At 55.5% G+C, this 27,754-nt stretch overlaps 1 protein-coding gene and 1 long non-coding RNA gene across 4 annotated transcripts; both read left to right on the top strand.

Annotated features, from left to right (window-relative positions):
* Window positions 1–7,569: 7,569 nt before the first annotated feature.
* DACT2 (dishevelled binding antagonist of beta catenin 2) lies at window positions 7,570–18,120 on the top strand. The gene is made up of 4 exons (XM_070796549.1): window positions 7,570–7,821; window positions 13,705–13,837; window positions 14,964–15,227; window positions 15,997–18,120. The coding sequence occupies exons 1-4, from the start codon at window positions 7,585–7,587 to the stop codon at window positions 17,517–17,519; spliced, it is 2,157 nt and encodes a 718-aa protein (XP_070652650.1). The 5' UTR covers window positions 7,570–7,584; the 3' UTR covers window positions 17,520–18,120.
* LOC139184996 (uncharacterized) lies at window positions 7,845–11,938 on the top strand. Of its 3 annotated transcripts, none has more exons than XR_011568588.1 (3): window positions 7,845–9,835; window positions 9,938–10,143; window positions 10,655–11,938. It is a non-coding gene; the product is annotated as an uncharacterized lncRNA (long non-coding RNA). The 3 variants fall into 3 exon arrangements; XR_011568589.1 differs by having other exon boundaries at window positions 7,847–9,835; window positions 9,938–10,870; window positions 10,979–11,938; XR_011568587.1 differs by having other exon boundaries at window positions 7,847–9,835; window positions 9,938–10,870; window positions 10,976–11,938.
* Window positions 18,121–27,754: the final 9,634 nt, after the last annotated feature.

The following is a 27,754-nucleotide window of genomic DNA, read 5'->3' as shown; positions in this document are numbered from 1 at the left end:
GTCTGGATGAGTGATGTCATCCTGTGAGGTTTATGGTGGCTTCAGGCGAAAGCCACATGGAATTTCAGCCCTGCCGTCTCCTGGTTGCGGATTGCAAGTGTTCTCAGGCCGTGCACATCGGCACGGAGCCACCTCTCCGCGTCCACACCCTGGGGAGCCCTCTCTCGGGACACTCACTGGAGCTTCACGCCACGGGCTGCCTGCTCGCTGCTCCATCCAGACACGGGAGCGGCAGGAACTACTGCTCAATAATCAAATCCACGCTTCACGTGGATTTATGTGGAATTTTACGTGTCTCAAACCAGAGACAATGCTCAAGGTCCTTCACGAACACCCAGAGAAACTGAAAACGTGCACAAATCTGAATTCAGACTTCGTCAGCCATCCTTCTAGTTTTTCAGAGCCAAACAAACATCATCAGGTAACAAACCTCCACCATGACAGACACGGGTCTCCTCAGACAAGCTACATCACCAGCTGTGAGCCCAGGTGACGTGCAGAGCTCACCAGTCCCCTCTCGTCCCGGGGCTGAGTGCTGGCCCCACTGCGAATGTTCCACCAGTCTCCCCCATGACCCGCTGCGGCCTTGAAGGTGGACTGTGTCAGCCTTTCCGAGCAGGCAGCTGGGATTGCTGCAGTCAGACATCACTTACACATCTGGCGTCTTCTCCTGACCCTGTAGGGGGTAACTCCCAGTGCTGTTCGGGGCAGAACTGCACGCAGTGGTCCAGCCCAGGCACCACGGACCTGGAGCCGGTGAGGAAGCTCCACCCTCTGAGCCCCAGATACACGGGGGAGCTGACCAAGCAGTCTGCTGGTGGGAGGTCACAGGTCCCAATCTTCTTTATGAGATGATCTTATAGATAAAGGGAAACCTATCTGCTGACGGACATGCTGACGCAGAACCTAACTGCTTAATCCCCAACTGCCTTTGGCAAAAATATAATTATCGATTTCATATGTTTGGTTTAACATGCATAGAGGCCAGTGTGTATTCACTACAACTCTATTAGCATCATTCTCTTTAATCAGAATAAACAAGCCACTATAGTCTTTATCAAGTCCTAGATAAGAAATACCTATATAGCTCTCTTCATTTTTAATATTTTTCCTATCTACTGTACGAACGTGGTGATAGCTAGAGAGGTCTGAAGATACAACTACGTTGGTAGCTTTTCTTTTATTGGTCAAGAAGACTCATTACCTTTTTAACTTTTAAATTTAATTAATGGAGAAGACTCTTGAGAGACCCTTGGACTGCAAAGAGATCAAACCAGTCAGTCCCAAAGGAAATCAACCCTGAATGTTCATTGGAAGATGCGTGGATAGAAAGACTCATGCACAGATGGAAAGACAGGTAGACAGACATATACATACAAACATGGATGGATGAACAGACACGTACATACATATATAGATGGATAGACAGACACACACATACATAGATGCATGGACACACAGATAGACAGAGAGATGACAGGATGTGAACGGCCATGCCTTAGAATACATAATAAGGTTTAATCCAAGGGGATTGAGTTGCTGTTGTTCAGTCGCTCAGTCATATCTGAGTCTTTGTGACCCCGTGGACTGCAGCATGCCAGGCTTCCCTGTCCTTCATGGTCTCCCAGAGTTTGCGCAAATTCATGTCCACTGAGTTGGACGTTAGAAAATATTAAATTTTCTTTACATATCTCTTGAACCTTGCATATTACTTTTGTAACAAAACTCAACCATGTAAAAATGTATCATGTGGGGGATGATCTAAGAAAACCATGATATAATTTTTTCTCTTTTTTTTTGGCCAAACCACTCCAGCTTGCGGGATCTCAGTTCCCAGACCAGGGATCAAACCCAGGTGCTGGCAGTGAAAGTGCAGAGTCAGAATCACTGGGCCATCAGGGATTCCCTAGATACAGTTCTGAAGTTTCCTTTCAGCTCAATGATGAACAAAGTACCAAGCGTTTATTCAGCAAATGCTACTAGGCAGCTACTTGGAGCCAGGCTAGCACCTAAAATACATCAGTCTAAAAATGAAGGTCTCTGCTCTCACCCAGCTCACAGTCTAGTGGGGGAAGCGAACAAGGAAGAAGGATCATAACAGACAAGCCTCTGAAGAACTTGAGCGGGCAGTGCGCTGCAAAAAATAAAAGCGGACAGTGAGCCCTGGGGCACTGCCAGGTCCAGGCCGGCCTGATGGGAGCCTGACCTGGAAAAAGGCATGAGGAGGGGAGAGGAGGCTACACGGACATGGAGGCCGAGACTTCAGGGGAGGGCATGGCATGTGCAAAGGCCGTGGGGAACCGAGGGGCCACAGGAGGCCCAGCTGGAGGGGCCGGGGCGTCGGTGAGGAAGGCGGGGGCCAGGAGGGGTCAGAAGAAGGAGGGTGTGTGGGGGCGGGCCTTCCCACTGCCTCCTGCTCTCTTCAGTCTCTTACAGCATGTAGGGCCATGTGCGTGTGCATGTGGATACTGGCTTATGGCACGGAGAAGACAATGGCACCCCACTCCAGTACTCTTGCCTGGAAACGCCCATGGATGGAGGGGCCTGGTGGGCTGCAGTCCATGGGGTCGCTAAGGGTCGGACATGACTGAGCGACTTCACTTTCATTTTTCACTTTCCTGCATTGGAGAAGGAAATGGCAACCCACTCCAGTGTTCTTGCCTGGAGACTCCCAGGCGCGGCAGAGCCTGGTGGGCTGCCATCTATAGGGTTGCACAGAGTCGGACACAACTGAAGCGACTTAGCAGCAGCAGCAGCAGCACAAGAGAACAAATTAACAAACAAGAGAACAAATTAACCCAGTGGAGAAAGCCACTCAGAAGCACAGCAAACTGACCAAGGATTCTTAACTTTCTTCTGCTCCACAGTGACCCTGCTGGTTTGCAGCTGCACTTTTTAAACACTTACAAGTTTTAATTCAGTTTGTTTTTCCTTGGCATCTTATACACATTTCCTTCACCCCTGTTTAGTTACAGTTAAGTGATAATCTTTAAGAGCTACATAAATGTATAATCACTGAATAAGACACATACTTGCAGACCCTCCAATACTCACAAAAGAGAGGCTCCCCCCTCTGAGTTCAGTGCCACCCCAAGGGAGGGCAGTGGGTAAGGAAGGAGGTGACAGCTGACACTTGAGCCCCAGGAAACTCAGGGCAGGAGGTGGAGTCCAGAGTCTGCAGCCTCGGGCCCCATGTCCTTCCCAGGCAGATGCTCCCAAGAGCACTAAGGACGCGAGCGCCTCCCCAGGGCTCCCAGGACAGTCAGAGGGTGAGGAGCCCTCGGGTCCTCTCATCGCATCCCTAAATCCCAGAACAGCAGAGGCTGGCGTGTAGGGGCAACTGGGCACACGGACTGCCTCAAGCCACCCCGAGGCATGCCCACCTCCAGAGGAGGAGCACTGAGGCCCAAGGCTCAGGGAGGACCGCCCGGCCTCTCTGACCCCCGCAGCCCCAGGCCAGCACTGGGACTTCACAGCCCTTCTCTGCCTGCCCCACGTGGAGGACAAAACCCGCAGCTCTTCGGGGTTCTTGATTCTTTCTTCCCCTACTTCCCCTCCTTTTCCATTCTGGACAGTTGATCGGTTACAGATAGAAAGATGGATTGATGGGTCAATGGATAGGTAAACAGATTAACAGGAGCTTCCCTGGTGGCTCAGTGGTGGAGACTCCACCTGCCGATGCAGGAGGCTCAAGTTCAATCCCTGATCTGGGAAGACCCCACACGCCACAAAGCAACCAAGCCCGTGTGCCACACTACGGAGTCCCTCGTCACCATCACTGAGGCCCGTGTGCCCCAGGGCCCACACTCCGCACCAACAGACAGGCCGCTGGGGTGAGAAACCCGCCACGCTCAACAGCTAGAGCAGCTCCCGCTCGCCGCAACCAGGGAAAAGCCTGAGCTGCCACGAAGCCCCAGAACAGCCCAAAGCGGACAAATCAACTTTTACAAAAACAGATGGCTGGCTAGATGGTAGACAGATGAAGGGACGGACAGACAGATGACACCCAGAGCTACTGATACAGATGAGGTGGTCATGCGGGGGCGCAGCGTCCCTGTTGGTAAGACGCAAGGAGCACTGCATGCAGCCTGATATTCCCACTCAGAAAGACAGCGCAACCCAGGAGGGAGCCTCAGCGAGACGAAATCAAGGAGCAGCCTTCAAAACAACTGGTTCTGAAAGTACAGCATCTTCAAAGTGCTAAGTGATGGGCCAGGGACAGACCAGGCCCCTGCTCCAGGCCGAGAGGCCAGCAGCAAGAAAGGTCAGGTCAGTGCATTACTCTGGAGGGGGCTGCTCTGAGCCAAAGGACGTTAAGTGGGCTAAAACCCGCACTGGGTCTGAAAATTAGATGATGATTATGAACCAATGACAATTTCCTGATTTTAAGGACTGGATTTGGTTATTTAAGACAAGTTTGTACAGGAAGCACACACTAAGACGTCTGGGGCAGTAAGTATTGCACTGAGACGCGCCTGTGAGAAAAAGTAAATTGTGAGCGCCCCGTCTCGTACAATAAACAAAGGCCGTTTTAGGTGGATTGTAAATTTAAATAAGAAAGGTAAAATGATAACATTTCTAGAAGCGGCTTCACATAATATCTTCAAGCTTTAAATAATGTTTTTGGCTTTCCTGAAGCAAAAACTTCTTTAAAATCACCCAAACAGGATCAATGATAAGTAAGACTACATAAAAATTAAGAACTTCTGTTCCTCAAAAGACACCATTAAGTGAGTCACAGATGGGGAGACAACAGATGACCAAAAAAGACTCATGGCCAGTCTTCCTCTCTAAATCTCTCTTTGGATAAATGTAAAGAGGAATCATACTTTTTTTTTTTTTTTTTGCTTTTTGGTTACAAAGAAAGTAGCATTAAGAATCGTTAATAGACTCATTTTATAGTTTAGAAAATTGAAGGCAAAAGAGCTTGGAATTGAGGTCTCTTTAGTCTCAGCCTAATGTTTTCTCTCAATATTAGATAAGATAAATATAGATAACCAAGGGAAAAAACAAAAGAAACATAACCTGAAAAACTCAATGATACAGACACTCAAGAAAGTAGGAGTCAATGAGAATTTCTTCACTCAGGTAACAGGCACCTAATGAAAACCTAGAGCTCACACTGTACTCAAGAGTTCAAGGCTGAACGTCCCTCCCCCTCCAAGAGCAGGAACAAGACAAGGACGCCTGTTCTCACCACCTCTATCCAACCTGTGCTAGAAGCTCCAGGCAGAGTGATAAGGCAAGAAAAGCAAATTAAAACCATCTAAGAAAGCAAGAAATGTGTCCAGGTGACACAATTTTGAAAATTTTTAAAAATGCAAAGGAATCCACTAAAAATCCATTACACTAACAAAAAACATTCAGAAAGCTTGCATGGATCAGTATACAAAAATTAATTGCTTATTTCTATATACTAGCAATGAACATTCTGAAAATGAAATTAGAAGACGTTTCCATTTATAATAATTTGAAAAGGAATAAAATTTGTAGAAATAAACTTAACAAAAGAAGTGCAAGATTTGAACACTGAAAACTACAGAACACTGTTCATTAAAGGCCTAAACAGGTGGAAAAACCACCACATTTATGGTTCAGAAGACTCACCCTTAAGGCAGCAATGCTTCTTCAGCCAATCGACAGATGCCAGCTGCCTCCTTTGCAGAAACTGACAAGCTATGCTTAAAACTGGGGTGGAAGTGCAGCGAACCCTGAATAGCCAAAACAGTCTTGAAAGAGAGCTGTGGGTGACTCACACTTCCTAACTGGAAAACTTACTACAAAGCTACGATGCTCAAAACAATGCAGAATTGGCTTAAGGATGGACAGACACACTGGTGACACAGAACTGAGAGTCCAGGAATTGATTTTTCTGAATCAACTGATTTTCATCAAATGTCCCAGGGCAATTTAATGGGGGAAAATGTCTTTCTAACAAATGGTGCTGGGAACACTGAATATTCACATGTTTAAAAATGAAGCTGGATCCCTACCTCATAACATGCACAAAAATTAACTAAAACCGGACCAAAGACTTCAACATGAGCACCAAAACTATTCTTAAAATCTTAGGGGAAAAAAAAGCACAGATATAACCTTTGACCTTGGATTAAACAGTGGTTTCTTAGACATGACGTTGAAACAGCAGGCAACAACAAAAAGATAACTCGGTCTTGGTCAAAATTAAAACTTTTTGCTGCAAAGTACACTAATCAAGGAAGTGAAAGGACACCCCAGAGTGAATGAAATACTTGCAAATCTTGTACCTGAAATGGAAGTGTTTCTAGAATACACAAAGAGTACTTACATTCCAAAAAGAACACAAACCAGTTTTTTTTTAATGGGCAAAGGATCTGAACAGACATTTTGCTAAAGACAGCCAGTAAGCACGTGAAACGGTACAAGCATCGCTGGCCTTGAGGAAAAGGGCAGTCAAAGCCACAGCGAGACCACTTCATTCATCCTACAACAGCCAACACCAAAAAGAGGAGTGTTGGTGAGGGTGTGGAGCACTTGGACCCCTCAGACAGCGCTGATGGGCCCGGGAAATGATGGGAAGCAGCCTGGCAGTTCCTCAGAAGGCTGGACACAGACATTACCAAGGACCCAGCAACTCCACTCTTAGATAAACACTCGAGAAATGCAAACATCTCCACACACACACACACACACACGAATTCCATAGCAGCACTAATCATAATAGTTACCGCAAAGTGGAAAACAGCCTGTTAAGGAATAAACAGATAAATAAAAGCGAGTCCTGCCATACAGTGGGACAGTATTTACCAATAAAAAGAAATGAAGTAATACTTGCTACAACGTGGATGAACCCTGAAGCATGATCAGTAACAGAAGTCAGTCCAAAAAGACCATCTCTTGTTTGATTCTATTTGTATAAAATGTCCCAAATAGGCAGCTTTATGTTGGGGGTGCCCCGGGAGGAATGGACGGCTGGCGAGGCAGGGCTTCTTTGGGGGAGGGAGCTAAAAGCCCACGAAGGTGACTGGGTAATAGTTCTTGGTGAGTATACTAAGGGACCATTGAACTGTATATTTTAAAAGGGAATTATATCTCAATAAAGCTTTCATTATAAAATTTAAAAAAAAAAGGACAAACAGGCTTCTAGGAAAAGGGGAGTTCTTTTTCAAAGTTCTAATAAATTTATAATGGTAAGAATCCTACAATGCGATACTATGCAGCAACTTGTTTTATAAAACTTGCTTTTAACCTGAACAAAACCTCCCACCGCCTTCGGTCTATTTTCACACCTTCCCGCCGCCCGCGCGGCGGCTCTTCCCCCGGAGACTCCCTCCTGGGTCCCCGCGCGTCCTCCGGAGCGCCTGGGAGCGCGCGGCCCGGGTGCCCAGGGCGCGGGGCCCCGCCGACGGGGCGGGCCCGGGGGCGGCCGCTGTGACCCCGGGGCGGGTGCAGACACCGCCTCCGCGGCCACCGATAGGTCGCAGCCTGCCTCGGCGGCCCGCGGGCCGGGGGCGGGGAGCGGCGGCGGCGCGGAGGCCGCGCGCACGGCCGGGCGCTCCGGAGGCCGGGAGCGAGGCCCGGGCGGCTCGCGGGGCCGAGCGCGGGATGTGGGCGCCGGGCGGCCCGCCGGGGCCCGCGGGCTGGGACCGCCGCCGGGTGGGCGCCAGGCTGCGCGCGGCGCTCGCGGGGCTGCACGAGCTGCGGGGGCTGCGCGCCAGGCAGCAGGCGCGCGTGTGGGGCGCGCTGGCCGGGCCGCCCCCGCCGGGGCCCGCCGCCCCCCGCGGCCCCCGCGCCCAGGAGCTGCGGCTGGAGGCGGCGCTGGCGGCGCTGCAGGAGCAGCTGGTAAGGAGCGCGGGGAGACGCGGGGGGAGCGGGGGCGCGCGGGGCCGGAGGCGGCCGATCGAAGGGCACCCTCGGCGGCCTCGGAGGACGCAGCTCGGTCCCAACGCAGACGGACGCGGAGGCTCCACGGATGCGGGTGCTGAGAGCTGCCCGGCCCGCCCGCACCCTGGGGCTGCGCCCGGCTCTGCGTGTCGCCCGGCGCACACAGACTCTGAGGATGAATTCCTGTGTGTTGGAGTTTCCCTCTTGCGCTGATAAGAACGCATCAAATCGGTTTGCCCTGCGGGGGGCTCCTTGGAATGCCTATTCCGGGAGCTAGTGTTTCCCTGCGGAGTGGGTCGGGGGACAGAGTGCCACGCGCCCCTCAGCTGGCCTGCGCCCAGGCTGAGCTCTGGGGTCGTGTCCTTGTAACTAGACGTTGGGGGAAGCATGGATCTGATGAGGCCTCTCCAACTTTAAAATGTAACCTGACCTAGGAAAAGAGGTGTGTCCTCTGGACGGAGAGGCGGTGGGACCAAGCCTCCTGGGCCAGCAGCGGACTCCTCCACACGCGGGTTCCTTTTGTGCCACTGAGGACACTCAGCTCACTGCCCGGTTATTGATCTGCTGTGTGATTTCACTTCATATATTGGCGTCAGCTGAAGAGAGTTTTTGCAGGGTTGCTGTACTTTTTTTAATGAAAAATTAGAAGGCTTCCCTGGTGGCTGAGGCGGTAAAGAATCTGCCTGCAATGCAGGAGACGGGTTCGACCCTGGTTCAGAAAGGTCCCCTGGAGAAGGGAATGGCTACCCACTCCAGTACTCTTGCCTGGAGAATTCCATGGACAGAGGAGCCTGGCGGGCTACAGTCCATGGGGTCAGGAGTAGTCAGACATGACTGAGTGGGCTACAGTCCACAGAAAGATGCCTGTTTGAGAACGGACTCTATTACTCCAAGTGGAAAGTCTTTTGACTGAGAAGTTAAATCGGCCCTGTTTAGAGTTGCCGTCTGTACAAAGCAGGCTGGATGAAGCTGCCACCTTGCTGTCAGCTTAGCGCAGTCATGTCGTGTCAGTGATTGGTGAGCTGCTTCTGGGTTAGAGAATCCGGAAGCCCAGTGCCTTGCGATGCTTCCCAGGACTCCCGCTGTCTCTCCACACTGTCTCCTGATGGTGCAGCCTCTCCTCCTGGGATCCCCCGGCTCCTCCATGGAGGGAAGGAGCCAGTTCCCAAGTGGGACTTTATAGGCTTCTCACCGCCCCATCTAATCCAGTCAGAGCTGCAGGTGTAGCTTCCGTGTGTGTGTGTGTGTGTGTGTGTGCGTGCGCACCCAGACACAGCCTCCCTGGAGGAGGCACACACAAGCCTGCCGAGGTGCCTGACACGTGTGTGACGGGAAGGAGCTCCGGGTGCTGCTGTGCATTGTTCTGTGGGGGCGCTGGAGCACAGTTGATGATTAACTGAGCTTAAGTCATATACAGATCAGACTTGTGGGTTCTCAGCCTCTAATTACAAGTAGCCTTTTGGGAGAGAAGATCAAACCGGTTTTTTTGTTGTTTTTTTAATGTGGGGACCAGAAGGAACACGCACGCTTTGTCTTGAAACTTTGTTCTTGGCACAGACTGTGTGATCAGAAGGGAAGAAGAATTGAGTACGTGTGACATCAGCCCAGCGATTAACAGGCTCACATCTTTCTTACAGGGAAGGTATTAGGAGGGATCCCAGTTCTGTGGTGAAGGGTGCAATCGCAGGGTGCAGTCTCCATCTCTGTCTCACACTTGGGTAACTCACGGCTCCGGCAGGGGCCCCTGCCGCCCGCCCTGGGTTAACCTGGGCAGGGGCGCCAATCAGGTGTGAAGACAGGAAGAACCTTTATGGGACCCGCAGCAGCTTTGTCCCAGACGCCCCAGGTGCCAATGAGCTCGAGCACCTGGGGGATTTGTGCTGCCTTTAGGAGCGGTCCCCACGCCAACGTTTACCTTGAGGAGCTGCGCCTTGTTAATTGCTGCGGCTGAAGTCACAGCAGGAAGCGTGAAGTAGGTGCTTAGTGAGTCTTTGTTGGATAAGTAAACGAGCTACCGTTACTGCTGATAGCAAAGGGGAAGAAGGGTTCAGTGTTTGCCGTCTCTGCGTCCTAGACTTCCAAGCTCATGAAAGCCCCGTGACCTCCGACCCTGCCTCTGTGGCCGGCGCTGCGGTCACCTCCGTCTTCCGGGGCTGTCCTTCCCCGAGACGCAGCTGCCCTTCCCGTCTCTGTCAGGGTCAGGTTCCCAGCGGCCCTGATGAGAAGCCTTGAACACCCCGGAGAGCCTGCAAGCTCCACGTCCCGCCAGGAGCCGCCAGCGTGAGAGGGGCCCGGGGGGGACAAGAGGGCAGGCTCTGGGCACCTGCCGGGACCCCGTGGGGAGTGTCCCGCTGGTCACGCTGCCCGGCCCGAGCGGCAGAGGCTCCTCCTCCCTGGTAGGCACTGGCCTTTAGCAGGGGCTGGAGGTCTGACTGCCGTTGGAGCCGCAGCGTCTGGTGCTGTCCTTGGGCCACTGGTGCTTGCGCCCTGACCTCTCGGGAACACGGACTGGCTTGAGGTCACGGGGCGGCACAGGGGCGTCCACAGGCCAGGCCGGGCCCCCTTGTGCGGGGCGGGCGCCCGTTGTCCCCGAGGCTCACCTGGGACCCTGGCCTTCCGAGGGCCTCTCCTCCAGCCGGGTGGGGCTCTCGCGGTGCCACGGGACTGATGCCCAAGCTGCTTCCTGTGCGTGTGCCCGGGTTTCGGGGAAAGGGCGGAGGTGTTCTAGATCCCGTCTCTGTACCCTGAATGTGGGGACGTTTCCCCCTCTTGCCCTCCGAATCTGCTGCAGAGCTTTGAGAGGTCCAGAAAGCTGGGTTGCAAATGGGAGCGGAAGGGCCAAACAAGAGGAAATCAAATCCACCTCTGCAGCCTGTGAAGTCAGCAGTTCGAAGACGGGCTAAGCCAGACGTCTGGTTGTAACGGCATTCCCTGGGTAGACGTTCTCAAGCGTTCATGGTCACAGAAAGTTGTTCCCCGGGGAGCTTGTCAAAGTGCAGGTTCCCAGGTGCGTCCTAGTCTCAGTTAATTGGTGTGGCAGGGAGCTTGGGGGTCTGAACAGAGGCCCCCAGGGCTCCCCGCCCCTGGGAACCCTGCTGTCTCTCCTCCACAGCAGACCCTCGCCCCTCGCGAGGTTTGGGGGACTCAGGACATGCTTCCCGAGTGAGCCGGAAGGCCTGCAGTGCGTCAGGGGCGTGGGGACAGTGAGGCTCGCTGCTCTGGAGGGAGCCCATGCGGCATGGCCATCGCGTGTACTCCGTGGTGACACTTCTGCCGCACGCCTGTCTCTGCAGAAATGCAGGCGAGCGCAGGAATGCTGGGTGCCCGGCTCCGCAGCGGGCCATGCTCTATGCAGGTTCCGCAGGAACCCCTGACTTAGCACAGCCTTAGAGCCCACGGAGAATCAGAGACACAACCCCCCATGGAGGACGGTGTGCATCGGGGTGAGACGCCCTGTTGCCCTGCGGCGGGGTCCTGGGGACATGGTCATTCCCTGGAAGGTACCAGGGCCTTTCGACATTAAACAGAAACCGCCAGCCGCAGCCAGGCCAGGCACACGGTAATCGCAGAGCATTTATTCCAGCACAGACAGGCCAGGGTCAGTTTTGGTAGGGGGACGGGGCTGGAGAGGGAGGAAAAAGCCAGAGGGGGCCTCTTTCAGGAGGAAGGGGCTTGAGGCTGGGGAGGGAGGTGGTCTCGTCGCTGAGTTTAAACCCTGAAGTGTGGTTGAGCAGGCAGCTGAGGCTTCCAGCGGCCCCAGGGCCTCCTGCAGGAAAAACTCCCTTTGTTTGAATCTAAGTGATTCTCCTTGGCTGGAGCCTGTCCTGGAGCCTGCCCCCAGCTCTCAGGTTGGGCCGTCCACCTGGGGAGGGTTTCCCTCTGTGAGAACATTCAGGGACAAAGGTGGCCAGGAGGTCTCGGTGGTTCTGAGTGTGTAAGACGTGAATAAACTCAGGACTGCCTTTCACAGTGTTACGATTACAGATACTGTTCCACGAGGCTGGAGACTGTCTTGCTGCAAAACGTGGGGGTTGTTCTGAGACCCCTGCATCGGGTCCTGGGGAAAGTGGACTTGGACAGGATGGGTCCACCCACCGGGCGCCGGGCTCTTGGCCCCTAACCCGGAGCAGCGTGCCAACGGCGTCGTCCCGTGAGGATCAGCAGCTGCTGCCACCTGCTCTGGGACTGGCTTCTTGTATTATTGAAATTGCTGAAGTAATTACTCATTTCCTATATAATAAACAGAAATACAATTAACCACCTTCTTACAGGAAGACCCATATAATTACACTAATTATTGGCCTTGAACTTCATTGGTAATCAAAACGAGAGATTTAGGCTGTGAGCCTCGACAGCGGGGCGCAGTTTTCTCACTGAAGGAAGGGCGTCAGCGTTTGTGAAACACGGGTGCCGTTTCACATGCATGTGACTCGTGTGTGCACGCGTGTGGGCATGTATGGTAAGCATTGGCCGCATACACGTGTGTGTGTTACATGATACGCACACGCGTGTAGTTAGCACTCACAGTCACGCATCTCACAGCCGGGGCAGCCAAAGCCTGGAGCGGGACAGAGCTGGGAGGTGGGCCCTGAGACCAGAGGGCGCTGGGCAGCACAGGCTGCACCCGCCCCGGCGCCGGGCACCCCCTCCTGCAGGCCCGTCCCGCTCCCTGGAGCCCTGCAGGGCCATCCTCAGCGCCTCCTGTGCGAGCCGTGTGTGTGTGCGTTGCTCATGTCGTGGTCCATGCGCGGGCTGGAAAAGAATTTCCAGACGTGAAGCAGAACGAGAGGAGAATGGGGTTTATTGTGTGGGAGACGCTGTTACAACAGCAGGCCGGCTCAAGGGAGGGCCCACCCTGAGCAGGTCCTTGCGTCTTATGCCAGGGTGCCAGGCGCGGGATGGGGCCTCGTGGGTCGTGCGCTGGGTGCGGGAGAGGAAGGCAAGCACCTTCTCCCTGTGCGGTGGGAGGGGAGACAGGTCACGCTGCTCGGAAGGACCTGAGGTTTGTTAACGGCCAGGACACAGGGGAGGGAAGGACGATGAGGGTCTGGTTTGTTCTCTGCCTCCGTTCCAAGGGCCTGCTTGTTCAGTCTGGTCTTTGATCCTTGAGATGCCACAGCTGTCGTGTCCAGCTCTCTGTGGCCCCAGGGACTGTTGCCCACCAGGCTCGTCTGTCCATGGGATTCTCCAGGCAAGAATACTGGAGTGGTTGCCATTCCCTTCTCCAGGGGATCTTCCCAACCCAGGGATTGAACCCAGGTCTCCTGCGTTGCAGGCGACTTTTTACCATCTGAGCCAACAGGGGGGCACAGCTGTGCCATGTAGGCTACAGCTCTGCAGAAGGTGGAGCCCTTTTTCTCTCCTGGGGACTCTCCTGTTCCCCCCCCCGAGGAGCTGAAAGCCCAGCCCCCTGGTGCCACGGACGGACCGCCGTGAAGGGACGTGGTGGCACAGGCGCCAGACGCAGGGTCCACGGGGCGCGAGCCCGGGGCAGCGGGCTCTTGCAGAGATGGAAAGACCTTGAAAATACCCTCCGGGCTCCTGCTGGAGTTGGGGACCTGGGGCTGGTTTAGATCCCAGTCCCTCTCTCATAAGCTGCGTTACCCTGTCTCCTTAAAAAGGAAGATGTCTAAGTGACTATTGCTGATTCCAGCGTCTGTACCTGGGAAGAGGAGCTGGCGGGAGGGCCGGGAGGCCGTGTGCGGGGCGGGGAGCGGGGCTGCAGGCCGGGGTTTGTCGGGGGGTTGGGGAGGTTGCCACATGTGAGGTGGCTTCATGAGGCGCCCCAGCCTCCTGGTCTGTACTCAGAATGGGTCCGTGCCCCGCTCTGTCCCTTCGTAGGACCGCTTGAGACGCCAGGACGTCGGCCTGCAGACGCACCTGGACCAGCTGGACCGGCAGATCAGCGCGCTGCAGCTGGACGTGCGCAGGGGCCCCGGCGAGACCGCGGACAGCGACAGCAGACCCAGCTCAGGTACGCCGGCCGGCGAGCCCACCGCTGCTCGGGCCCCGGGGTCAGCGCGCATCACGGAAGGATCCGAATGCTTTCAATGCTTGTATTTAAGTGCGATTGGGAAGAAAGGGGGCTTCCCAAAGGGCGCTGGTGGTAAAGAACCCGCCTGCCAATGCAGGAGACACAAGAGACGCGGGTTCGATCCCTGGGCTGGGAAGATCCCCTGGAGGAGGGCACGGCAACCCCTTCCAGTATTCTTGCCTGGAGAATCCCATGGACAAAGGAGCCTGGTGGGCCACAGTCCCTGGGGTCGCACAGAGTCGGACGCGCCTGAGCGTTCACAGGAGAAAAGAAGAGAGTGCTGCGTGCGCTGTTTAGTTGGGAAGTTTAGTTTAGCTGCTTTGCGGGGAAGAAACTGCGTGAGTTACTCTCCTCTCTCTGGGCCGAGGCACGTTCTGGGCTGTGTCTGGGTGGAGCCGATGTGGGAGCTGCAGATAGCGGCTTTTGTGTGGTAGCACGGCGAGTTTTGAGGCCGTGGGTTTATGCAGCCTAAGGGCAGAACCGCGGCCTGTGTGACCTGTGTCGAGCTCGTTCAGGGCCACACAGCAATGATTGGCAGCCTTCTGACTGACACGGTCCTGGGCACCTGGCTTCCTCTCCAGGTGCCAGGCTTAGACAGCAGCTCAGACAGCAAACCCGGGAGACCAGCGTCTCCCCAAGGACAGTGCTCTCTGCCGCGTCTTTCTGTCTTTCTGTTTGCAAGATCCTTCCGCTGGCTGGGTTGTCAGGCCTGTAGCAGGGCCGGGCTGGGGCCTCCCTGAACGCGACCCCTTTTCTGGTTGATGCCTCAGATGGAGTTTGAGGGGCTCAAGGAGGGAGGGGAGAAGAGGGTCCCACTCCCAGGGCCAGACGCCAGTGGTCACGTTGGGGAGTGAGCCAGTCATCCCAGAGAGGGGTGAGCAGGTGGTGAGCAGGTGGTGGGCGGGGGTGTGGGCGAGGCTGGAGGGCCCGCTGACCCCCCAGGTCGGGGCAGGGGAAGGAGGCAGCGGGGGTCCTGGGCATTCCCGCCCCGGGAACCCCCCTGAGCCCCACAGCCCCCTCGCACGGGGTCCCCTGGACCACACTGAGCACCTGTGTCCCCCACCAGGCTTCTACGAGCTGAGCGACGGCGGCTCCTGCTCCCTGTCCACCTCCTGCACATCCGTGTGCAGCGATCACGTGTCCTGCTCCCTGGGCACCTTGCTGCCCGCCGCCCCCAAGGCCAGGCCTGGCTCGGGGGACTGCCGGCCCCGGTCGGCTGACGAGACCTCCGTGTGTGGGGTCCCCCTGCCTGCGTGGGGGCCCCCGGCCAGCGAGGAGGGGCCAGGCCAGCTATTCCAGGAGGAGCCCCGGCCGCGGCCGGTGTCCACAGGTGAGGAGAGCCAGACGGTGGGGGACCCCCTGGGCCCTCGAGCCCCCCCTGAGGAGGTGGGGGCAGCCCCGAGCTCACATCCCGGTGGGGGCGGCCCCGACCTGCCAAGCACAGAACAGGGAGCCCTGTGCTTGTGGGGGGCTTCCACCCCAACAGGGGCTGCTCCAGGGTTTCCGTGGGCTTTTGGATGGACAGAGGAATCAAAGGCCTGCTTCTGTTCGTCGTAGCAGGGCTGTGGTGATGAAAAGCACGTTTATTTATTTAAAACAAGCATCCATCCACACCCTTCCGTGGCCGGCCTGGGACCAGGCTGGAGCAGAGCTGGGCATGGATGTGGAGAGAGCTCAGCTCACCCGTGGCTCCCCCACCCCGGCCCGCAGACGGTCCCCACACTCCCCATCCCTCAGATGGTCCCGAAAGGAGAGACCCCTCACTCCTGGTGCTGGACCTGAGCCGGCGGATGTGGGCGCATCTGCAGACGTCTCAGGGACGGTCTGCCCTGTGACCTTGTCCCCGACCCTGCTTCTCGCTGCGTCTCTGCACCTTTGCCGCACGAGGGCGGAAACTGAGCGTCAGGGTCTCGGCCTCGCCCCGCCGGCTGTGGCTGGAGCTGCCCAGGTGGTGGACGTGCGGAGGCTGCCCGCGTGTCCAGACACCGCGTGTGCGGGGCCAGGGTTGTCCCGCCGCAGCTGGGCGGGGGACGCTTCCTGCCCCAGGGCAGTGCCTGCGTCTTCCCTCCTCAACGCATCCCTCTTTTTCTCCTTCCCAGGTGACCTTGAAAGGATCCTGCCAGCCGATGTGGGGCTGCAGAAGGCCGGGGCACACCCCACGGCCGCTCCCTTCCTCTGCCACGGTGTGGACCCCAAGTACCAGTGTGACCTGGTGTCCCGGGGTGGCCGGGAGGTGTATCCCTACCCCAGCCCACTGCACGCCGTGGCCCTGCAGAGCCCACTGTTCGCTCTGGCCAGGGAGACGCCACAGAGCGAGGGCCACGCGCCCCCACACCCGCCCCCCGCCAGCCCCGCAGGCCCCAGCTCCGTGCGTCCTGGGCTGGCCTTCGAGGCTGGCCCAGCCGCAGCTTACATTGAGCGGCTGCTGCGGCTGCGGGCCTGTGGGAGTGCCCGGGGGCCCCCCAGAGGGGAGGCGTCCCCAGCCCCGCCGCAGCTCGGGGCCCGGAAGGTGGACGGTGAAGGTGGACTGGAGAAGCCGGCCTGCACCCCCGGAAGGGCGGTGGTGAGCGGGGCTGCCAGCGGGGACGGCCTCGCCCGGCCGCCACCCACACCCTCTGTAGGCACCCCACGCCCCAGCAGCCATCCCGAGGGGGCACGTGGCCCATGTCACGGCCATGTGCACTTGGAGGCCTGTCCAGATGCCCCCCAGCTGGCCTGTGGCCGGGCCCCCGCTCCCCGCTGCCCTGCTCAGCCATCGGTGCTCGCTGGCTGGCCGGGCGGAGGCAGGTGGCCAAGTGGGCGCGTGGACGGACGCTGCATCCACCCTGCCCTGGTCGCCAGTGGAGCTCCCCCCCCGGGGCCCCCCAAGACCAAGCCTGTGACGGTCAGGAGGGGGCCCAGCAACAAGACGCCAGGGCCCGGGAGGCCGCAGCTGCAGTGGGGCGCCCTCGGGATCCCCCGGCCGCCCCCAGAGTCGGGGGTTGCTCCCCGGAGGCCCACGCTGGCTGCAGAGGCGCCCGGCCGGTCCTGCTCCGAGTCCAGCCTGTACCCTGTGTCCTTCTTCGTGCCCCTGCTGGTGGCGCGGCGGGAGGCTCACCGGGCGTCGGCTCAGGCCTTGTTCCCCTGGGAAGCCGCGCCGCTTGGGGCGTCCGGCGGGGTGGCGCGGAAGAGGCAGCGCCGGTGGCGGTCCTCGGCGGACGTCTCAGCCCGGGCGCGCCCGGATCCCGGCCTGGGGCCCCACAGGCCCGCGGCCCGGAGAGGGGGCGGCCCACGGCCTGTGTGCGCCAGGCCTAGGCCCCCGCCAGCCCTGCAGGATGCCCGCGCCCGCAGCGCGTCGGACGGCTCGGAGCGCTCGGCCGAGTGCGCCTCGCTGCTCCTCTCCACCGCGGCCGAGAGCAGCGGGGACGAGGCCAGCGACCACACCACCAGCCGCTTCGGGGACGCCGAGTCCAGTGGCAGCGACTCGGGGGGCGGCAGGCGGCTGGGCCAGCGAGCCCGCACCAGCTCCAGGCTGGCCCTGCCCCCGGTGCCCAGGCTGTGCCGCGTCAAGGCCTCCAAGGCCCTCAAGAGGAAGATCCGCAGGTTCCAGCCGGCCGCCCTGAAGGTCATGACCATGGTGTGAGGGGCGGGCCCGCCGGCAGAGGGGCCTCCGGCCGAGGACTGACCCAGCCTCGCTCGGGGTTTGGTGTGCAGGCTGCCGTCTGACACCTCTGCTTGGTCCCACCCAGAAGCCGCCCCTTGACAGGGGTCCCCTCAGAGGAGCTGCCGGGGTGTCCCTGGGCAGTTGCCCCTGGGTTAGGCTGTGACTCTGGTGCGTCGCCCACAGGGCCCAGTGGATGTCTCCAGGACTCCAGGGTTGCAGGCCTGACATCCAGCCTCCCAGGCCCTGTGCCCCGAGCCCGGGATGGGTGCCCTCAGTCCTGTGCACGTCGGGGGGCGGGCGGTGAACCCGATGGCTGCAGCGCTGTGCTCGAGAAACGGGGCTGGAATATGCATCCTTGTCAGATGCTCCAGGTGAATAAACACCGGCAATGTGTTGTCTTTGCAAGTCAGTCTGAGCCTGTAGCCTCCCCCCTCAGGAACATAGCTGGTGGTCAGCAAACCCTTGTCCTTCACACCGTGAGGACGCCCTCTCACCCCGGGGGGAGGACGCGCTTCGTGTGAGTCCACGCCGCAGTCCCCAGCACTCATGTGTTGAGCATAAAAGTGCTTTTGAAAAGAAACCCTTGTACGTGGTGGTTATTTTTCAAAGGAAATTTCCCTCAGCTTTTCCAGAAGGTGGGATTTTCGGGGAATCTGTTTGCTGAGAGCATCTTAGTTTGTAGAGCACTTTACCCTGAAAATTTCCAGGCTGCTTCTATGGCTTGGAGGCAGAGAGAAGGCCTGGGGGGCAGGGGCGTCCCCCCTGGGAAGCCTCAGGGGGTCTGGGCTCCGTCGGCCCCTCCTGGGCTAAATGCACAGATTGGCAGAAACTTTTGAAGGCAGACAGCAAGAAAGCAAGCTGAAATAGTAGATTTTATACTAGACACTAGATAGTCATGAACAAACAGTCTCAAGAGGCACTCTTTGGAGATTAACATTTTAGAATAAAGAAGTTCATCTGTTCAGACTGGGTGGTTTCCAGAAGTGAGGGCAGAACAGAAGGACTGCTTTCTGTACAGCCTCTAAAATGCCGCTGTTTCCAAGGGCTGGGCACAGACGTCGATACCCAGGCCTCCGCTGAGTCTGGATAGAATTCCCGCGTGGGCCTCATGGAATCCACTTGAAAGGGTCTTCCTAAGCTTTTCTAAAGCTGTGTTGATATTTGGAGGAAGAAGCCAAACCTACCAGTGGTGGGTTTTTTGGTAAAAGGTTGTACATGGGACAGGCACTTCCCTGGTGGCTCAGCTGGTAAAGAGTCCACCTGCCACGCAGGAGACCCTGGTTTGATCCCTGGATCGGGAAGGTCCCCTGGAGAAGGGACAGGCTACCCACTCCAGTGTTCATGGACTTCCCTGGTGGCTCAGCTGGTAAAGAGTCCGCCTGCCACGCAGGAGACCTGGGTTCGATCCCTGGGTTGGGAACATCCCCCCTGGAGGAGAGCGTACTCTTGTCTGGAGAATCCCGTGGACAGAGGAGCCTGGCAGGCTACAGTCCAGGGGGTCACAAAGGGTCAGACATGACCGAGTGACCACAGCACAGCTCATAGGACATTCTCTTTAATGGTCTAATTCTCATCCATGTGGCCTGAGAGGGGAGGGGTCCCTGAGCAGGTGGGGGTCCTGTGAGAGGATCCAGGGGCTGAGAGGCCAGCCCTGCCCCGGTCCTCACAGTGTCCACAGCCTGCGCCCCTCACTGAGCACCCTGGAGAAACGGCCGTGAGGCTCCCTTCACAGTGCGTGTCCTGCTGTGTTTGACGTCCTCTCTTGCATCGGGCAGAGCTTCTCCCAGTTCAGGGGCCACAGTGCCGCATTTGCAAAGTGCAGACTTCCTTTGTCGTCATCAGGGACTGTCCTTGCTTCATAGAGAGCCCCCGGGCTCTGTCTCTGGCTAAGGTCTTGCAGGGTCAGTGCAAAAGGGGTGCAGTGGGTGTCCTGACAGTGCTTCTCTTTCTCGGAAGCCAGGCTGTTTCCTCATGATTCAGCCTCTGAAGTGAGCCAGATAGGAATGCGTCCCCACCCAGAAGATGCTGGGCCTGTCTGAGCAACCAGCGATCAACTGTGCCAAAACCCAGTAAAGTAACCATGCCAACCGACCAGCCAGTGATCAACCGTGCCAATAACCCAGCAAAGTACCCATACCACCCCACCAACCAGCGATCAACCGTGCCAATAACCAGCAAAGTAACCATGCCAACCGACCAACCAGTGATCAACTGTGCCAACAGCCTGTCCTCCTGGACAGCCCAGGAGGTCACGGTCGCAGAGGAGGCTACGGCCAGGTAAAGAGCAGATAGAGGGCCAGACAGACAGCGAATCAGGCAGACAGACGGCGAGGGTCTCTGGCCCCTGGGAGCAGCACAGGCAGGCTGGCAAGCGCTGTGGGGAAGGCTCTGTGGAAAATACCTAAAGGCACAGAATCAAAGTTGAGAACATGTGCGACAGTAGACAGAGCCCGCCCCCAGCCCAGAGGTGCCAGAAACTCAGAGAAGAAAGATGCTCAGGGAAGGCAGAAGGTCGAGGGCAGAGTGTGCAGAAACAGAGATTAACTGAGACATTCCATGTATTTGCCTGAATAATTTGTGTTTTTAGCATGTTTTTCCTCGGAACAGATATGGTCGTAACTGCTCAGGATGAAGGGAAGACAAAGCAGGCAGCTGCTCTGGGCTGAAGGTGGCCTGTGACGGGGAGGGCGGAGGAATACTCAACGATGGGGGTCCTTCCAGTGCATTAGAAGGTGGGTGAGCTATTTCCCCATCCCTGAAGCCAAAAAAAAAAAAAAGAGATTTACTCTCTGACTGTTGAGATCATTAGGAAGCATTTGTAATTTCCAGCATGACTGAAATACAAATATTCTAGCAAGAAAGAGAATATATAAAGGATAAACTAGTTCTTCAAGTATCAAAGTCAAACTAAGATAGAAATTAAACAGATAAGAATAGCTAATTCATAAAAATTAGAAAAAAACATGTAATTGTATCAGGAAGATACCTCAGCCATTTTATCAAACAGCCTTGTTTGATTTAAGGGAGCAGGTTTTTCTCCTATTACCACCTGAATGTGCTTATCCCCGGGTTCCTGCGCTGACCCCCTGACCTCCCGTGGGATGGCATTAGAGGGGGTCCTGGGGAAGAGACGAGTCCTGAGGTGGGGGCCCCGGGGGAACTGCCCACGTGGGAAGAGCTCACGCGGGCGGTGCCCCTGCAGATCCAGAATAAACCCGCGCCCACAAGCACTGCCATCTCAGAATCCCTGTAGTTTAAACCCCAAGAGGGGGTGGCTCCACACCCACAGCCCGTCAGCAGGCACAGAGCGGGAGGGGGAAGAGCTGAGGAAGAGAGCACAGACGGCTGCAGGGAGGACAGACTCGCCCCCTGCCTACTTCTCTCACAACCAGGGGGTGGCTGGGTGACCACCCAGAGCCTGTCTTCACCGCTGCCTGCACTCAGGCCCCTTCACTGAGCCCCTGCTGTTCACAGGAACCGCACCAGCTGCTAGGGCTTGGGTACGGAAACCCAAGACGCCGGTTTTGGGGAAGCTTTGTCCACTTGGAGGAAACGCAGCCAGCAAGGGTGACCTGCTGCCGCTGCTCTTCGGAGCTCAGTCGTGTCCGACTCTGCGTCCCCATGAGCTGCAGCACGCCAGCTTCCCTGTCCCGCACTGTCTCCCAGAGTTTGTTCACACTCATGTCTATCGAGTCGGTGATGCCATCCATCTCATCCTCTGCCGTCCCCTTCTCCTCCTGCCCTCAATCTTTCCCAGCATCAGGGTCTTTTCCAATGAGTCAGCTCTTAGCATCAGGTGGCCAAAGGATCGGAGCTTCAGCTTCAGCTTCAGCATCCGTCTTTGCAATGAGTAGTCAGGACTGATTTCCTTTAGGATTGACTGGTTGGATCTCCTTGCAGTCCAAGGGATTCTCAAGAGTCTTCTTAAGGATGACCTAGCAGCCCCTGAAGAGGTCAATGCCTGGCACCCGGGCCCAAAGGAACAGTGTTTGGACTCCACGTAGACAGCGCAGTTAGAGGTTTAGCTGGGGGAGATGGGGCAGTGGGGAAGGAGGCCACGGCCGAGCAGGCACGTGGAGCTGGGGTGGGAGGGAGGCTGAGTGGGTCCAGCGGGGTGCTCCCAGAGAGTCCCGATCTCATCCTGGACGTGGGAGTCCTCGAGGCGTGGGAGTGAGAGAAGACCACCCCCAGTGGGGGCTGTCCACGCAGGGCTGCTGAAGCCAGGGGTCAGCGTCCGGCAGAGGCTGGGCAGACAGGGGTGGGGGAGCTTCCTGGGAAGGAAGGCAGGAGTACTGGAGGCAGAGGGGGCGCTGCAGGGGTCAGCAGGAGTGGGGGTCCCATGAGCCTGGGAGGGCGCACTCGGGGTCCTCCGGTTGGCCCTGAGCTGGGAGCAGGACAGGAAGTAGGCAGCATCTGCCGCAGGTCAGTCCTGCGGGGTCGGGGCGGCCCGTCACAGCCACGCCTGGCACCCCGTCGTGGACGACCCGACATCCTGCAGGCTGGCCTCGGGCTGCTTCCTGGGATGTTTGCTGAAGATGAGCCGGAGCGGGGTCTTCCTGGCAGGTAGGCGCTGGCTGAGCCTCCAGCCCCGTGCTCACGGGAGGTCTGGCCGCTGACCTGTGCGTGTTCAGGCTCTCAGACACCGGGAGAACTTGCTAGGCTCGTGTCTGGAGAGGCCTGTGACCACCTCTGCAGAGGTGGGTCTGAGAAGTGTCAGGAGGTCTGTCCCTGTCGAGGCGGGAGATGCTGAGGAGAGGTGTGCTCGAGGCCAGACACGCAGCTCACGGCCCTTCTGTGGTTTAGGGGCGCGGTGCCCTGCAGAAGACACCCATGAGCAGAAGCGACTCAGGGTCCAAAGGAGACTGAAGCATTTTCCTAACGTCATTCCCTTACCCCAGTAAGAAGTGAGAATTCTCGCTGAAACAAGGATACGTTCTTATCTCTAAGAAGAACCTCCCTACAGAAACAAGAACTCCTGGCCAACATTTTTATTACCACGTTTGCATTTTATTTCCCTTTTATTATTTCATTCTCTTTTATTGTTCATTCCATTTTATTTCCCTTTTTATGTTTCTCTCAGCCATGATCTCCTAACCAAGGATAAAGCCCCCAGCAAACAGAGCAGCGAATCATTAACCCCCATGCACTTTGGAGAAGGAAATAGCAGCCCACTCCAGTGTTCTTGCCTGGAGAATCCCAGGGACGGGGGAGCCTGGTGGGCTGCCGTCTATGGAGTCGCACAGAGTCAGACACGACTGAAGCGACTTAGCAGCAGCAGCAGCAGCCATGATCTCCTAACCAAGGATAAAGCCCCCAGCAAACGAAGCAGCAAATCATTAACCCCCGTGCACTCTGACTTCATTTTCCTTAATCGTCTTCCTCCATCTCCATGCCGTAGTCCCATCAGACACCACTGGACCAGTTTCCACACCACTGGCTGGATGACGCACACAGCCTGGAGTCTCAGATCAGTCTCTGTGACACTCATCACCTCCTGGGTGGCCGGTGTGGAGGGGACAGCCGTGGTGTCAGCCGGGGCCCTCCCTGCGGCCTGCCCGCCAGCAGGCGTGTCCCCACTGCAGTTTGCATCCTCCTACGGAGAGGGAGGAGGAGCCTGGAGGCCGGCTCAGCGGGGCTGCTGCATCACAGGGAGGAAGCCTCTTCCTCTGCCACCCCCCACCAAGGAAAGTCCGTAGACAGAGTCATTTCTAATCCCCAGGGACACTGAACAGACGCACCAGGGGGCTTGTTTTAGCACTAAGTGCTCAGCTGATGCTCAGAGGCCAAGCAAGGACTCCGCCCCAGCTTGAGTAGGTCTGGTACCTACAGACGCCAGGGCGCTCCTGCCATGTTCATCTCGCAAAGCGCTTCTGACAGTGGCTCTCTGAGCCACATCTAGAGAGCAGCTTGTCATCAGCTGGAAAGCGCTTGTTCCCTGCCATTTGCTCGGCACCTGTATGGTCCTAACAGTCCTGAAGAGCACGCCTTCCCCTCCTTGACACTCCCAAACTTCACGTGTCTCCAGGCTGTCTCCCCGGGTCTCCGAGATCAAGCCTTGGAGCAGCCCAGCACTGCGGCAGCTTCCTCCAGAACGGGTTGGTGTTTGATGACCAGACAAGCTGCTGAGAAATCGTCAAACACAGAGTCTCACTTTGGGGCGTTTACAAGGACGGCCTCAGAGGCCACAGACAGCGAACGCCCCCTGTGCTGCCGTGTATGTCCTCGGGCTGACGGGTTCCAGACGCAGCTCCCTAAGGGCGCCGTGGAAACCCTGTGCTTGGGAGGACCAGCCATGGTGATTTGCTCGATTCTAAACCAACACTTGTTTCATCCGACTCTGTCACGGATCCTGAGACTCACTCCAAGTTGTGAGTTTCAGTTCAGTCGCCCAGGCGTGTCCGACTCTTTGCGACCCCGTGGACTGCAGCATGCCAGGCCTCCCTGTCCATCACCAACTCCCGGAGTCCACTCAGACTCACATCCATCGAGTTGGTGATGCCATCAGGGAGGGAGAATGATAGTTCCTGGAGTTGAATTTCATTTAAATTGTTTTTCTATTTATCTTATTTGCCATCAAATATCTTTTCATTTTGTCAAACTGTTGGAAGCAGTGGCGTGGTTAGGATGCAGAGATGGGCGGGTCCACAGAGTCTATTGTGTTTAAAACTGCTACTCAGGAGCTCTTATAAGTTCACTCAAAAAAGACCGGAGGTGGTCAGGAAAGACAGCAGAAAATAAAAGAGTTAACTTCTCTGTGCAGCTTACCTCCATCATGACTCACACGGAGGCTGTGGAAACCCAAACCGGCCCCTGGATTAGCTGGGAAATGGATGATATCAGAAGCCCGTTTAGGGTGAAGATTGTGCTTTTACATATAATTTAGGAAAAATAGTTAATCGGAGGATTATTAGAAGCCTATAGCTGAGAGGAAGTCAGCTCTCTGGGTTGAGAGAGGTATTAATTAACTCAGACTCACAGCGTACTTGGCAATGACCGGGGTGTATTATTTGCTGTTTATCTTTAACAAGTACCTACGGTTAATGATTAATGTTCACTTAGCACCTTTCACATGTTGTCTCCCCAGGGTCTCCCTGTGTCTCTCAGGACAAAGGTGTGAGGCAGACAAGGTGGATTCTTACCCTGACACCACACGGGAAAGCTGGGGGACCTAAAGCAAGCGCACGGGCGGGTAGTTGGGTCACCCCATCTGTCGGGGGCGTCTTGCCAAGGTCAGGCCGTGGCTCCCGGGGGAGGTCTGCAGGCCCACCTGGCTTTCACTAACCATGTAATGAAAGTTAGTGTGCATTCTTTTTTCATTGTAAAGTAAGCCTTTCTAATATCTCACAATTTTTGATTGATTTTTGGTAAATATATTATTTTTAGATAAAGGAAAAATTCTCTTCTGACTTGTATACACGAAAGATATTGAAAATAGTGTGAAATTTGAGTATTTTTGAGACAATCACGTTCTTTTCTCCTTTAATCTGTTAGTAAAATGAATTGCATTAAGGAAACGTTAACCCAACTGTGCGTGGAATGAAGAATACTGACTGTGAAGGTTTTGCTCACACTTGTAAATCATTGTGTTGTGGAAAGTTTTAAACATACGCAGAAGTAGAAAGCAGGACTTTCAAAATGCCAAGTGGTTTCAACAGAAGTCTTTTCATGTTGTTTAGTCACTTGGTCGTATCCAGCTCTTTTGTGACCACATGGACTGCAGCCCGCCAGGCTCCTCTGTCCATGGGATTTCCCAGGCAAAAATACTGGAGTGGGCTGCCATTTCCTGCTCCAGGGGATCCTCCTGACCCAGGGATGGAACCCAGGTCTCCTACACTGTCAGGAGGATTCTTTACCATCTGTGCCACCAGGGAAGCCCCTCTTTTCATCTTACCCCACCTTACTCCCACCCCTCATATTTTTGCCAAGTCAAGACTTGAAATGCTTATATGGGCTTTTTGAGTGCATTGCTGCAATCAGTCTGCTAACATTGTGCATCTCCTGCTCATAAATGAGACTGGCCTATAAAATCCCTTTCTGTGCTCTGCCAGTCTGATTATCACAACAAAGCTCTCCCAGTCCCTGGGCTGCTCCCTGGAGGGTTCCATCTCTTGCTTGTCAGAGAGCAGTCTTTGAAAAGCAGGAGCCCTTTGTTCGCCATCATACAGGTGGACCGCCGTGTTTAATCACCTGCGTGTGGTGGGGAGGGGCGCTTTTCAGAGCTTCTTCATTTTCTTTACGCTTGTCAGCCGCGTCCTTTTCTATTGCCTCTCGAGTCAGCTTGTAAATGTATACTGGGAAATTTTCCATTTCATCCAAGTTTTTAACCTTAGCAACAGACTTGCTCACATTTTCCCTTGAGATTTAAGCATGATGCCTGCACTCATGGCTCCACTTCTTAATTTGCATCATTGCTCATTTCTGTTTTCCCTGGTTTTTGTCCTTGTGTGGTCTTGCCAGAGGCCTAGCAATGTTATTCAGTTTAGCAAAAAGAAATTGTTTTGGTCTTTTAAAGTTTTTTTGTCTGGTGGACGTTGCCAGAAGTGGATCCATGGAACCCCGGTTTCCGAAGATCCCGCCTCACGTGTGCGGTGCTCTGGACATCACTTCCTGTCCTGTTTCGTTAACTTCTGCTCCCATTTCATCACCCCCTCCTCTCTGTTTTTCTTAGGGTTGAGTCTGTGCTCAGCTGAGGCTCAGCCTCACACTGCATTCACTAAATCCTGCAGCTCTGAGAAGCCGTGCATTCCCGGTGCCAGTGGGAAATGTTTTTAGTTTCCATTATTCCTTCTTCTCTGACCTGTGATTTACTCAGACGGCCTTTAGAAACTCACAAACAGCAGTGGGCTTGCCGGTTGCCTGGGTGTTGCTCATTCCTCAGGTGTTGTGAGGTCTGAGAACCAGCCTTGACTGCAAGGGCTCTCCTGTTTCGTTGCTTCTGGTTCCTGTTTGTGGAGGCGTCTCTGTGGCCTCCTTGGCCAGTTTTCGGAGACCCTCCAGAAGGTGTCTGGGGCAGAGCTCACCTGCCTCTACTCAAAGTGAGTCCCTGAAGAAGGTGTGATGACAAGTCCCTGACTGTGGATTGGCGGCTGCCCCGTCTGCTGGGCGCACTGAAGCCTGTCCTGCGAGGTCTCTGCCCTGGAGCACTCTATTTCCCTGGTGAATGGCTCCTTTCATCACTGCGCTGGAGGCTGATGTCGCTGATAAGGCTTCTTTCTTGAAAATCTGTTCAGCCCGTCGCCTGTCACAGCCCCCGCCCTCTGTGCTTTGTGCTTCCTGACAGATCTATTTATACGTTTACTTTCAACCGGCCTCTGATGCTGTTTTACACGGGTTCCGTCCCTCATATTTTAATGGCTAATTAAGTCCATTGAAGATTATTGAGTTTATTTGAATTTGTTTTCAATATTTTATTTTATGTTTCCTAATTGAAATGTTTTTTCTTGCTTTATGATGGCTTGATTATTATACTTTTGTTCATTCTACGACTTGGAAAAGGTGTGCTTTTCAAATATAACCTCTCCTGTGTCAGTGGTTAGCGTTCACATTCTGACACGCGAGCATGTGTGCTCAGTCGCTCAGCCGTGTCCGACTCATGGCGACCCCATGGGCTGTAGCCCACCAGGCGCCTCTGTCCTTGGGATTACCCAGGCAAGAGCACTGGAGTGGGTTGCCGTTTATATTCTGGTACACACTCTTGTTTAAGAAAGTTTAAATTTAACAACTATTTCTTTCCTCTCGTGATACAAGCGCCACAGACTGCTTTAAACCCACTCACTCCTCTTCCGATCCTCACTGCGCCGGTTCGCCGCATTTCAGCTCCGCCGTGTTTGAGTCTTCCCCGTCAGAAGGTGCCGTTGCTCTTGTGTGGTTCAGCCTTGTCTGGAATCACTGCATTTACAACATATTTGACCAACGTTGCTTCTTGTGCTCACTCTTTCCTTCTGGTTTCATCTCTCTTCATCCCAGTGAACACCTTTCAGAAGTCCTTTCCAGGGAGGGGTCACAACCTCACTCTTGGTTTGGCTGAAATTATCTTCAGTTCACTCTCAGCCTCAAACGATGACTCGTCTGGTGTAGACTTGCTGAAGGACTGTGATGGTTCCTTCTGTGTTCACACCGTCACCTCATGGCCTCCTGTCTCCATAGTCACAGGTTTCACTTTGAGATGGATGTGATTGCATCTTATAGTGAAGCATCTTCTTATTGTATAAAGT

Source organism: Bos indicus, chromosome 9 (genome assembly GCF_029378745.1).
Source record: "Bos indicus isolate NIAB-ARS_2022 breed Sahiwal x Tharparkar chromosome 9, NIAB-ARS_B.indTharparkar_mat_pri_1.0, whole genome shotgun sequence".
NCBI lineage: Eukaryota > Metazoa > Chordata > Mammalia > Artiodactyla > Bovidae > Bos > Bos indicus.
This window is presented reverse-complemented; position numbering and strand designations above follow the sequence as displayed.

Coding starts and splice junctions, on each gene's coding strand:
- DACT2 (XM_070796549.1), top strand. CDS start 7,585: ATGTGGGCGCCGGGCGGCCCGCCGGGGCCCGCGGGCTGGGACCGCCGC. Junction 7,822..13,704: donor CGGCGCTGCAGGAGCAGCTG/GTAAGGAGCGCG, acceptor GTCCCTTCGTAG/GACCGCTTGAGACGCCAGGA. Junction 15,228..15,996: donor GCCGCGGCCGGTGTCCACAG/GTGAGGAGAGCC, acceptor TCTCCTTCCCAG/GTGACCTTGAAAGGATCCTG.